Source organism: Thunnus thynnus, chromosome 21, assembly GCF_963924715.1.
Source record: "Thunnus thynnus chromosome 21, fThuThy2.1, whole genome shotgun sequence".
NCBI classification, from domain to species: domain Eukaryota; kingdom Metazoa; phylum Chordata; class Actinopteri; order Scombriformes; family Scombridae; genus Thunnus; species Thunnus thynnus.
In genome coordinates this window covers 20,321,448-20,333,405 of record NC_089537.1, presented here as the reverse complement: position 1 = coordinate 20,333,405, position 11,958 = coordinate 20,321,448, and the positions used below count along the sequence as shown (strand labels likewise).

General features: G+C 41.0%; 1 protein-coding gene across 8 annotated transcripts in view; it reads left to right on the top strand.

Annotated features, from left to right (window-relative positions):
• The window catches only part of adarb2 (adenosine deaminase RNA specific B2 (inactive)), a 376,810-nt gene that overhangs the window by 191,183 nt on the left and 173,669 nt on the right, over window positions 1-11,958 (top strand). Inside the window, exon 1 of one of the 8 annotated variants that reach the window (XM_067577588.1) lies at window positions 5,201-6,179. The exons of 4 other annotated variants lie outside the window; for them this stretch is intronic. In XM_067577588.1, the coding sequence (XP_067433689.1) occupies window positions 6,077-6,179 (103 nt within the window). In that variant the 5' untranslated portion in view covers window positions 5,201-6,076. Of the gene's footprint in view, window positions 1-5,200; window positions 6,180-11,958 lie in introns of those variants that run through there. 3 more of the 8 variants (XM_067577598.1, XM_067577599.1, XM_067577594.1) reach the window with 3 other exon arrangements.

The following is an 11,958-nucleotide window of genomic DNA, read 5'->3' as shown; positions in this document are numbered from 1 at the left end:
GAATTTTGGCCCCCATCACTTACAGTGAAAGCACATTTTAAGGAGATCTTTTAATAGCTGGTATGAACAGGAGGAATGATTACAGTGAGGAAAACCTCTTTCACTGTTCATATGGACACCTGACTGTTGTTTTAAGACAGACTTGAAAAATTGTGAACCTGTCCTTTAACACGAGGGGTGAATCCATATGTTCTGCACATGTAACATATTCCGACATTACAGCTTATTTGCATCCACTTATACGCTTGTTACCTGCACAGTGTGCATGCGACACACAACATGCGAGTGCACTCGGAGTTGTAGCGGCAAAGTGCCACCCATGTGGATTAGAGTCTGAGGAGCAAACCGGCTGTGGAGTGGAGATGAAGGTACATGTGAGTCTCCCAGTCGCCGCCTTGTGAGGAGCCCGAACACCTGATAAGGCCACAGCCACCTAATCCCCCCCACCTTCACTACTCTTGAGGGAAAAAAAGAAAAGCTTAAAGTCAATACTCACCCAGAGACTGATGAGGAGGCCTCCAAGGCTCCCATCTCTACATCGTTAACCTGCCTGGGAAGGTTGATAAGCAGGCTAGCTTGCTGTCACCAAATTCCCATTATTTCTATCAAGTAGAAAAGGTCTTTATATTGTTGGATTTGTCAGATTTAAAAGCAGAATGTATGAGTAATTGGTCATTTAGAGATTTTTGTGTTCTTTTTCTTATCAAAGCTGTAAGAGGATGACAGTTTTGGAAGCAAAATATGACATCTTGTAGGCAAAAACACTGCAAAGCACCAAGCAATGGTTTAAACAGAGGTAATGAAATATAATAGGTTTCACTGGTAAACTATTAATATGTGTCTAATATAGCCTCAAACTCACACCGCGCAGAGCTGCACACTTGTCAAAAGGCAGAACAGCTTTCTCTTCTCCTCAAAAAAATGTCTCAAGGCTAAGGCTCTGCTGAATGTTGACACCTGCTCTCTCTCAGCTGTGAGTTCAGAAAAATAACGGCAAAGAGGCGTTAATTACAGTATTTTGATCAGTGCAACAGATGTATTACCATGTATTACTGTCCTTAACACTGAGTGGTGAATTCACAAAGAATGGATTATGGTCACTGATGGCATCATGAATTGCACATTATTTGAAGCCGCTATCTGTCCCGTCTCAAGGTCCAATTCATGTAAGAACACGCCCATAAAGTTTTGCAGCTGAGTGCAATTTGCCCTTGTTTTGTGTCTGACTGAATGAGCGGAGTTTCCAGTGTTTCAGGCTTTTCTCCGTATTTCAGATTGGTCCATAATGAAAACTGCAGTGAGCACAAAAGCCTCAAATTGCGTGTTTTTAATTAGCAGAGGTGCACACACAGAACTCTCCACAATCATGAACCAACTTTCATGTATTTTGCTTCTTTTACTTCTCTAGTATTTCACACCTATAACATGATCTACTTAAATGTCAAAATACAGCTTTTAATGTGACTCAGGTGGATCTGAAACATGTTAGATTAATGTCTGAATCTTACAATAATGTTCAGGTGTCACTGAATGTATCCAGGATTTCGCAGAAACATCAGTACTGATGTTCTGTTTGTCGCAGCATCACACAACAGCTGAAATGATAAATGCGTCTCCAAACTGAGAAAGAGGCTGTGCGCATTTACGCACGCGGCACAGCAGCAGTAACTTCAATAACACCGGACTGATCAGGATCAGACGGTAATGAATATTCTGTGTTCTGCTACACATCTACACAGACTCCAGATTTTTATGGTGGAATTGTTTGTAATAAAGCAGCCCTTATGGATGAATCCTGAGCTCCATCAGAGCTGTCAGGACTGAAGACTGACTGAAGATTTCGCCCTTGATATCATTCAATATCAAGCCAATGCCTCAAAAGCTTGAAGATTTGAGGAGAGAGAGAGATAAAGAGAGAGAGACAGAGAGAGATATCTCAGTGCGCTTCAGTTACCACCAACTCTCTGAAGACGCGAATAATTTCACTCTAACTATTAGCGCTGGTCTTTGTGATTTGGAGGCTCATTTGCATAGAAAGGGGCCAATTTTGCGCCAAATGTGTGCATTTTATCTCATTTACATACAAAGGAGCACCGAGACTCTATTTGCTGCTACTTGGTACATTTCACCCTTTGCGGATGCTTTGTGAATTACACGGTTTCTTTTTTGTCTCATTTGCGCAGGTTTAGCATCCGCAAACGCCACACAATCCTTTTTATGAATTTGCCCCTGAGAGTTATATTAATTATTCTAATAATGAAAACAGCAAAAAAAGATCAAAGTCGGCAAATGAAAGGCACTCCGACAAGCATGTAGTCCAACAATTTCTTAATTTCTAGACAGTCATCTTCCATCAAATATATGAAAAAAAAAAAAAAATCAAAATCAAAAGTGCAGAAAATGAACGTGTCTGAGCAGCGTACTGATTGGCATCCTTATCTTAGATTGCAGGTGTCTGATTTGATGATGGAAAAAAGGAAGAGTTGTTGCCACGTGTTTGCTGTTATCTCAATTGAAATCTAACCCTTTAATCCACAGATATCAAACTAATGCCGAGTGTTTGGTTAAATAATTCCAGCGAGTAAACAGAGAAACATTCTGTCACTTTGCAGAGCTTTTATGTCATAGGTATTGTCATATACAGATATTTCTAAAGCTCATATTATACTATGTCATTACGTTAACGTTCTCCAACACACAGGCGGTATTTATTCATGAACAGTTTCTGAGATAAGACGTATATTCAAAGGCATTACTGACTTTTTTTTCTTTTTCTTTAGGGTTTTTAAATTCAACATGAGTGTCACTTTTTGGATCTCTCGAAGAGAAAGCAAGGAAAGTGAAACAGCATTTTTGTCGCTGTTTATGATTCTATATAGGAAAAGAGTTTGCATGCTTAGTTAGACTTTTCTCCAGGAGGTATATGGACATAAAAAAGAAAATAAATAGAAATAAAGTAAGAGTAAAGTGACGCTTGTTGCCTAGATATGGGAAAATTCAATACAATAAAGGAGAAAATGTGGCACACTCTGTAAATATTCAATTTATTCCTTAACAGTAGCCTTTGCTATTTAAAAAAAAAAACTTATTGAGATTAGTTAAATGTTCTTAGACTGTAATACATTGTCAAAATGTAACAGTGCTTGGGTTAATCCTATGGTTTAATTAATGTGTTATCTTAAACGTGAGGACAAACTAATGTATTATTTCCTGTCAAACATGAAGTACACACTATTTGGACATCTCTTCTTTGAAATTGAAATGAGCAGATTGTGATAACCACACATAAATGTAATATAGATTAGGTCTGTATACAGGGCTCAGTAACGAAAATGATAAATAAAACTGTCAAAAACAAATTCAGTCTTAGGTTAACCTGAAAATTAATGTACACTGTACTGTTATTTCCATGATCATGCTATAAGACTCATTTATTATAGGATAGGATCAACTCTGTCTTAAAACAATACTCACATGCCCATATGTACATTGAAAGACTTATTGGTCTATTATGAAAGGTCTGTAAGTATTTCTAAAGTTCAGTATTTTCCAAAGTTCCGGTCGTTTTCGTACAAATTTCCCTCCCCATGTTGTTGTCCCTCCACCACAGCTGAGCAAGGAAACACAGTTGAGAGAAACACACATGTTGCACTCAAAAGACAGTCACTATAGAGGATATACATTTAGTTTCAGTTGAAATATGGAATATATATTTTAGAAAGAACATTTCTTACATTAGATTTGCAATAGGAGGGTTTCTCTTCACAACCAGTATGGACAGAAGGAATGTTTACAGTGACCAAAAACTCTTTCAGTGTACATATGGGCATGTGAGTATTGTTTTAGGTCAAAGTTGAAAATGTGAACCTATTCTTGAAGAATGTTTTTAACCATAAAAAAACAATTTAGGGTGATATTTCCCATTGTCAGTGTCTGTAGCAAGTTAAACACAGTGTGTGATATCTGCATATACAATTAAATGAGCTGTTAGAAGACAAGGCCAGAGGCAGTGAACAGTGTGAAGACAAATGTTATGGTGTTGTCTACAGATGCCTGATAGTTTGAGGAACAATGACATTGACACACAATGTCACATGTTAGTGCTAATAGTGGCAATAATTCAGGTTATTTCCAAGCTTTTAGTGGCACTTTGCACCTATCTAACAATGACTGACCTTGCCATGTGTGTGCGCGCACAAACACGTGTCTCTAACCTGTACCTCCACCCCACCCGGCCTCTTTGCTGTTATCTATGTACGCTTCAGCCCCCCCGCCAGCACACCTTCATTACTGCCCCAGATAGTGGCATTGGCAACTTGTCACTTGTATTGATTTCTCTTAAACTGCAATTTACATGGATATTTGTGGGCGTCCTGAGGGCAGGCTGCAGCCTGGCGGACGGCCCCGGCCCCGGCCCCCTCGCTCTCCTCTCTCTCTCCTCTCTCTCCTGCCCGCAGGGCCAGGAGGAAATGTTTCCACCCAACAACAGAGCCTCAAAGTGACTTTTCAGTCTGACATCAGCAAATGTGTCACACTGTTATTTCTGCAAATGCTTTTTTTTTTTTTTTTTTTAACCGTCAAATCTAAAATAGGTGGGAGCTGGTGGAGGTAAAAGAGATGATTTAAAGAAAATGACAGCATTTAAAGGAATAAAAGACCACTTTTTTTATAGTTTTCTTTTATATATCATGCTTTTCTTTATTCAGTAACTGCAAATGGGAAAAGCAGCTACACAAGCCGACTGTTGTGTTCTTGATGAGGCCTTAACAAATCTGTGTGTATTCAACGTGTCTGGCAGCACCATCGCACCTCCTCCCAACACACACCTGACCTTCCACTGTAGAGGGAATAAAACAATAACCTCCAGCTAGGAAAGCTGCAAATGCTTTCTGAAAGCTCCGACACTCTGCTTTCACACAAGAATGCCAAAATGTCACAATCTTCAAACTTTGTGGCCACAACACACTGTCAGCAGAGTTTTGCCTTCCACACTGAAGGTCACCTGCAACCTCCAAACTGCATTTTCAAAGGAAAAGACGTTTTGCAGGACATATTTAGTCCAGTATTTAATAGGCTGATAAATTGCACAGTATTTGATTCAAACTGTATATCAGAGTATTTGATGTAACAGAGTTAGTCAGTTAATTGAACATAATGCATCTTAGCTCAGTAATCTTCCTTTACGGACTTGTCAGCGACTACTTAGAACAGAGAGCAGGAATGAGGGGGAATTATTTCATATCCATAATCCATAAATCTGAGAAGACAAACACTTCTGTAGAAGGAGAGGAAGGAGAAGGATTTATGTAACAGAGGATTCTCTGTGGAGAATTTGTCTTCACCACATCATCCTCTTCCTTAAGCCTCAACTTGGTGATGAGTTTACAGCAGTCTGGAGACGGCAGCAGAAACTCATATTTATGCGCCTCATGCTGGTAAACACACGACCTGCTGAAGTGCCCTTGAGCAAGTATCCCTACCAGACTGACCTCTGACCCCACCAGTGGAGGGCGGAAGAGAACAGGCTCCCCCTGCAGCGTATAAAAGAGTGTGAGGATTAAGTAAAAATGCAACAAACATTTTAAAAAAGCAGCGGGTGAATAAGGGGTGTGAGTTGGTGGGTGTCGCTGGTGATGTCACACCTCCCAGACAGCCAGGATTGGACCCTAATTAGAAAGCTCGGCAGCAAATAGATAGGCGTCCTGCATGATTGAACTCAAAGTGGCTGACGCCAAAATTTCTGCAGAGGCGCGGAAAACTGGAGGAGAGGAGCGGAGGAGACGGGGCGCCGGTATCAGTGCTGCTGAGAGCTGCCACGCTGCGCTGCAAACAGTCTCTCCGTGAGCTGGAGGCGAGCTGGAGTTTCAGAGGTGATAGGAACAGCAAGACGCGCTCCCCCCCTGGTTAGGAGGGATAAAAAAAGAGAGGGAGAGCAGAAAATATAGTCAGAGTCTACGTCAAACCCGAGGACGCTGCGTTATCAGAGAGCAACGGAGGCTGAAGCGAGACAAGTACAAAGGAGAGTCGAGCCGCCGAGTCCAAGTTATTCCTGCGCTTCGCTCCAAAGGCTGCGCTGATGGCATCCGTACTTGGAAACAACAGCCGCGCGTCGGGGGCTCAGAGCGGCCAGGTCAAATGCAAGCTGAAAAGGAGAAGGAGGAGGCGATCGAAGAGAAAAGGTAAAACTTTAAACCACTTCTTCCCTTTTGTGCCCCCCCTTTTTTTTTTTCCTCCAGTGGAAGGCAGAGGTCGTGCGCACCTTGGCGGGGCATCGGAGCGCACGGCAGCCGGGCGACCCTGCGCTGCTTCTGCCTGTGTAGAGCAGGCTCCGCGGCGGGTTTAGTCCGTGCAAATAAAACTGCTCAAATCAGCGAACATGAAGAAATGCTTCCTGTTTAGACGGACAGAAGTAAACCGAACCGTCGGCTTCAGATGACGCCCTGTCTTTTCTCTGTAAAGTTGAAGTTGCTGCTGCCTTCGTTGTGCTTAAAAAAAGCCTTCAGTAACATCGGCGAGGACAACGACCACATTAAAACACTAATTCGCTTTATTACACATATAAAAGTAGCCTTATCTAGCAAAGCGTCTGTCTTTACTATTAACAGCAGATTTTTTTAAAGATGCATCCGAATAGAAAACGACGTTGTCACTGAATCTCGTTTAACTTCAGCTCCTCGTTGAAAACAAACTCCGTTTTCTTCCATAATTGTAGTCACATTAATAAATCAGTTTCAATTAGTGACTTGAGATAAATTCAACTTACAGGTTGAGGTAAAAGCAAAGCCTCACGTGCACTGTAATAAGAATTTACACCTCTACATTTAAATGTCAAATCAGTGATGCCACTAACATCCTGTTATTCAGTCCAGATATGCCTTATAATTACTGAGAGCCTCTTTCCTTTCCTGTTGCCTCATATAAAATATTTTACCTCATTAGAAGCTTGAACTTCACTGCTCTGCAGCGCTTTATTCAACTATACTGAACACTAAAAAGTCTCAAGTTTGAGAAACACTTAAAGGCCTGCAAGAGGGAGAGAAAAGGAGAAGAAAATGCCATCAGTTGTTTGACACTTTAGAATAATATCTCATTTTGTTACTATGTTATTTGTATATATTTTTTAATTCTAATCTCTCAGACTGCCCTAAAGTAGAAGTGTTGCTGATGATGAAGTCAGTTTATTAACAGCTGGCTCTAACAAACTAAGACATACTGTAGAAAAATCAATTATATTTGTATGAGAATGGAAAGGCGTGCTGGTTTTCAGTGACTGATACATAATTAGAATGACATTTTTCTTAACATTTAGCATCTCTCTTTAGCTGGACTGTAATAGATGTTGACCGAGGTTCATGGTAAACAAATCTCCCCCCTGTGTGTGGTTTTATGCCCCTGTAACCTGCAGGCAGACATACAGTACAGTATCTCTGCCCAATGACAGACAGACATGCCATTTATTTCATGCGTTTACTGAAAAAAATTAATTCACAGCACTTCCGCTGATCGCACGTTTCCACCTCACCACCTTTTTTCTCTAGTTTTAAAATTTTTTTTTCAAATGGTCACAATTTTGCTGCACAGTGTTGTTCAGTGTTAAAATTAATCTGCAAGTAATTTTACACCAACTTATTTCATGTTGTACCTCACAGCAAGGAATGGGAGAAAGTGACATTTTAGAAGAGAGAGAAAAACATAATTTAGAATGTCACTGAAGCTTTGAAAGCTTATTTTCCTTTTAAAAAAAAGATTCTCCCTGATTTAGTTTCCTTGATTAATTCCTCAAGTATTTAAAGTTGGCATTGTGGCTAATTAACAGTAAGTTACTCAAATTGAAGCATCACACACTTGCTTTGGCACAGACCACAAACACACAGAAATATGTGTGGACCCTTTTTTAAAACCAAAAAAAAAAAAAAAACACTTTCTGCCACCTCCATAAAAAAAGGAGGAAAGATCTAAATAAAATGGCAATGACACATTAATTTTTCTTTATTTATATTTTTAACAGATGAAAACACAACTATTTGTGCTGTTTATGCTTGAAGATACTGACGTGCCACCCCGTTGCATTGTGGAATATGGGTGAACGCTCCGAGCGTGTTGACGTATCCGGCTGCAACTGAATGCATAAAGAGCTTTCATAAACACTTTGCACTTGTCATCAAACTACAAACAGACAACCGCACCTCATTTCCATAACCTCTTGATTTTTAATAGCCCAAGTAATTGAGACAACGGAGACAATACATAAAATATAGTGCTGAGGCAAATGTATTTACATAATGGAAACGACAGAATTGGTTCCACAACATTAAGCATTGCATATGAGTATCACACGACGCGCGCACATTAGCTGACAGGCCATCGCAGCGTGTTTCCCAACGGCTAATTTATCAGCACTGCTGATTCATTCTGATAACACGGGACATTAGGGGCCAGTTCAGGGACCGATTGTAAATGAACTGTGTCTTTGGGAAGTGCTGATAGCCGCTGACTCCTCCAAAGCTGCAGGAGGTGGTTTTCCTGCGCTTTTTTTTTTTTTTTTTTGGGGAGGGGGGAGAAAGAAAATACACTTTGAACAGGAAATGTTTCTTAAGCTGTCAAAATGAAAGCCCGATTTACGATTGAAGGATTTTTTTTTTTTTAATTCCTGCTTTAAACTTGACCACAAATTACACAAAGCCGCCTGCACAGAGCCTTTTTTTTTTTGTCATGCAATCATTGTGATCCTTCATCTTTTATAACATACTGTAAACGCCCGAAAATGCCAGCTGATCATCATCTTGAGATTTCACACAATTATTTTTGCGGACCTTAAGGCATGAAGTCATAGGGGATTATTGCGTGGCATTTGGGGTTTAATCCCTTTGAAAGGCTGCAGATTATTTGTAGATGGACTCACTGAAAACCTATGTGTGTATTCAAAAGGTTGTAACCAGATTTCTCCCTCCCCTCCCCAACGCTACCACTTCTATTAATTTCTTTTTTTTTTCTTCTTTGGCATTGTTCATTTTTTTTTGGAAGAGTTCAGAACAAATCCAGAATGAGGATTTGGGGCAGCGGTCATCAAAGTAGAGATTTATTTGTTTACATTTCTTGTTGTCCGCGCCTTTCCTCCGCACAGAATTCCTGGAAATCACACACTCTCTGCAAGCCGCAGTTTGCCAACAAGCTGCCTCCCCCGTATTGTCCAGGTTACAATTCTCCTGTCAGCTCGGCATTGTGGGGATGTATTCCTCGCTCTGCATTTGTTTGCTGTCCCTTAAGCACAGTGTTTGACCAGCGACCTCTGTCTGTCATCACTCTTCGAAGGATTCATGGACATGCTGTGTATCTGCCTCTTAATTAATCACAGCCTTGTGATTTACGGTTATGCCTCACGGGGGGATGTTGCTGCTTTATTCCTGCCACAAATATAAAATTCCTGTTGGATACGTGTGACAGTCCGGTGATGTACAGTATAGCAACATCTGGGTGAAAAGTGCTGCACTCGCCTATTATAGCACAACCCAGGGTTACTGTCTGCAAATTCACATCTGTCAATCCATTTCCATCACTATGACATAACCCGTTTTCCTTCCTTCTTCCTTTATCTGTGCCATATGTAGCACATATTCCTTGTCCTTTATCCACAATGTGTTTTTTTATGAACAAAAATAAGCACTGCAGAGATTTATAGACCAACATTATTTTTTACGGCCGCACTTATCACCCTGTGCTCTTCAGCGCACAGTACAGTATATCAGCGTATCATCAAGAGTGCCCAGGGGGGAAATGTGAAAAACACAAGAGTGTAACATAATTTATGTAGCAATTAATGTTTACGCTCTTGTTCCTCGCGAGGGGTTGCGGTAGGGGTCGAGTGTGGGCAGCCGGGGGTGATGGTGGAAGTTGAGGCGGTGGCAGGAGAGAGAGAGAGAAGGGGGGGGGGCGTGCGGGGCAGGGCGTGAGGGTCATCGCTCTCTCTCGCATGTGTGGCGACCGGAGCCATTAGGGGGGGCGGACAAGTCGGTCATCGTAGAGCAGCCGGGATACTCTCTGAGGGGCTGCTGTGACTGTCTGACCAACAGGGCTGGTAACAGTGAGAGGAAACTGTGTCGTGTCAGTGCTGATGATGAAGGTGGTGCAGGCTGTAGGGGAGGTGAAGGCAGAGGTCACGGTGGAGGCTGGACCAGCCTGCGTGGAAAGACAGAACTCCCTTTAGACTTCTAACGTTTTAAGAATCCAAAATCTACATTGATTTAACCAGACAGGTATGTTTGTGCACAAGATTTTTTTTTTAATTACAGGGTTTCTGCTCTTAACACAAAACTCAAGATACAATGCCTTGTATCTCCAAAATGTCATGTGTTGCCGTGTTTGTTTAGTTAGTTAGTTTGATGACATGAGAGTGTTTTTTTCAGCCTATAGTGGAAAATGAAATGTAAAGTGATTAAATGACAGTTGAGATAGCGGGGTTGGCAGTATTTGACATATATACGGTATACAAATGATCTGTCAGAGCTATTTTAGTTAGTTTCAGCTTGTCACAACTGTACCTCACTGTCAGTGAAGTTTGTCTGTGCTCTGCAAATGTCTTGATTTCCAAAACATTGGAAAATTTGCCATATTAAAAAAAAAAGGTATATTCTTTTTAGCCATTTTGCATTTTCAGATGATAGGAGGAGAGAGTCAGAATGAAACTGAGGATGTTGCAGTTAATAGTATATATGATACACCACTGGACTACCAGGAAGCCACCTCAAATTCTTGTTTTTGCTGCTTTCTTTGCTTATTTGTTTTGATTGAAAACCTCTTATAGCTTTCAAATGCTGCTAGTTGGCATTCATCCTTATTCGCTTTGCTTGAATGACATGTTTACATCAATCTGTCGATGCACTGAAACTCTTCACTTAAAGAAAAATTGCCATTACAAGGATTTTTTTTTTTTTTTTTAGCGGCAACAAAACTGCAAAGAAAAAATTTTTAGGAAATAGGTCTCCTTTTATGTACAGTACAATATGCACATGCTGTCTGAATGGATGCATCAATAAAAAGCTGGATGTCATTGAAAAAACATTCATGTTACAATAGTATAAACAGTTCAAATGTGTTGTAGTGAGGTGCTGTGGTTCATTGTGGTGCACTGGAGTGTTGTGCAGTTCAGATGACAGTAAGAGCTGTGAGAGGGAAGACGCTGTTCTGTGTGTCTGCCTGTTTGTTGCTTTTGTAAAATGATCATTCTCAAAATCATTTTCAATGTAACCTGTTCAGTCATAACCAGTGTACCTGTAAACCTGTATGTATGCATTGTAACGGTACAGTATATTTCCTGTAATGGCCTACATTTACATTCAGAATCCATTACTAAATAAAATCCTGGTGCAGCAAGACACAGACAGGCAGTCAACGCCCATCTCAGCTCTTTCAAATTTGTCCCTGCCACCAATTTCCTTATGTAGGTGTATTCACAGCAGGGCGGGGTGTTTCTGGTTGGGGAACACGGATGTCGGGACAGCCCAATGTCACACAGTCTGTGTGTTGTGGGAGGGGAAAAAGGCGATTGTATTTCACAGATGTAAAGCTCTAGTTTTAGCCCCGAAACACTTCTGTCACATTTGTTTGTGTTTGTGCTGATAAACGCATTAAGAGCTGCCACAAAAACACCGCTGGCATTTATGAGGTTAATGAAGGTCAGTGCCGATGGAAACGGTGCGGTGCTCCTCTGTGTGCGCATGCATGGCTTTCTGAATTTACAGGCACTTCCTGATTAAGGGTAGTGGCGGCAGAAGTCGTCGGTTTAGGACACGGCGTCCTCTAACTAAACTGAGCATTTAGCTGAGGGGGAAAAAAGGTTATTACTACTGGCTGTGGTCTCTTGAGGACAGCTGATAAAATGACCAAGGAAAAGGAGTAGCACAACTTTAGCACATTAGCATAATTAGTAATTATCTCGTAATAGTCCCTCTTGGCTTTTTT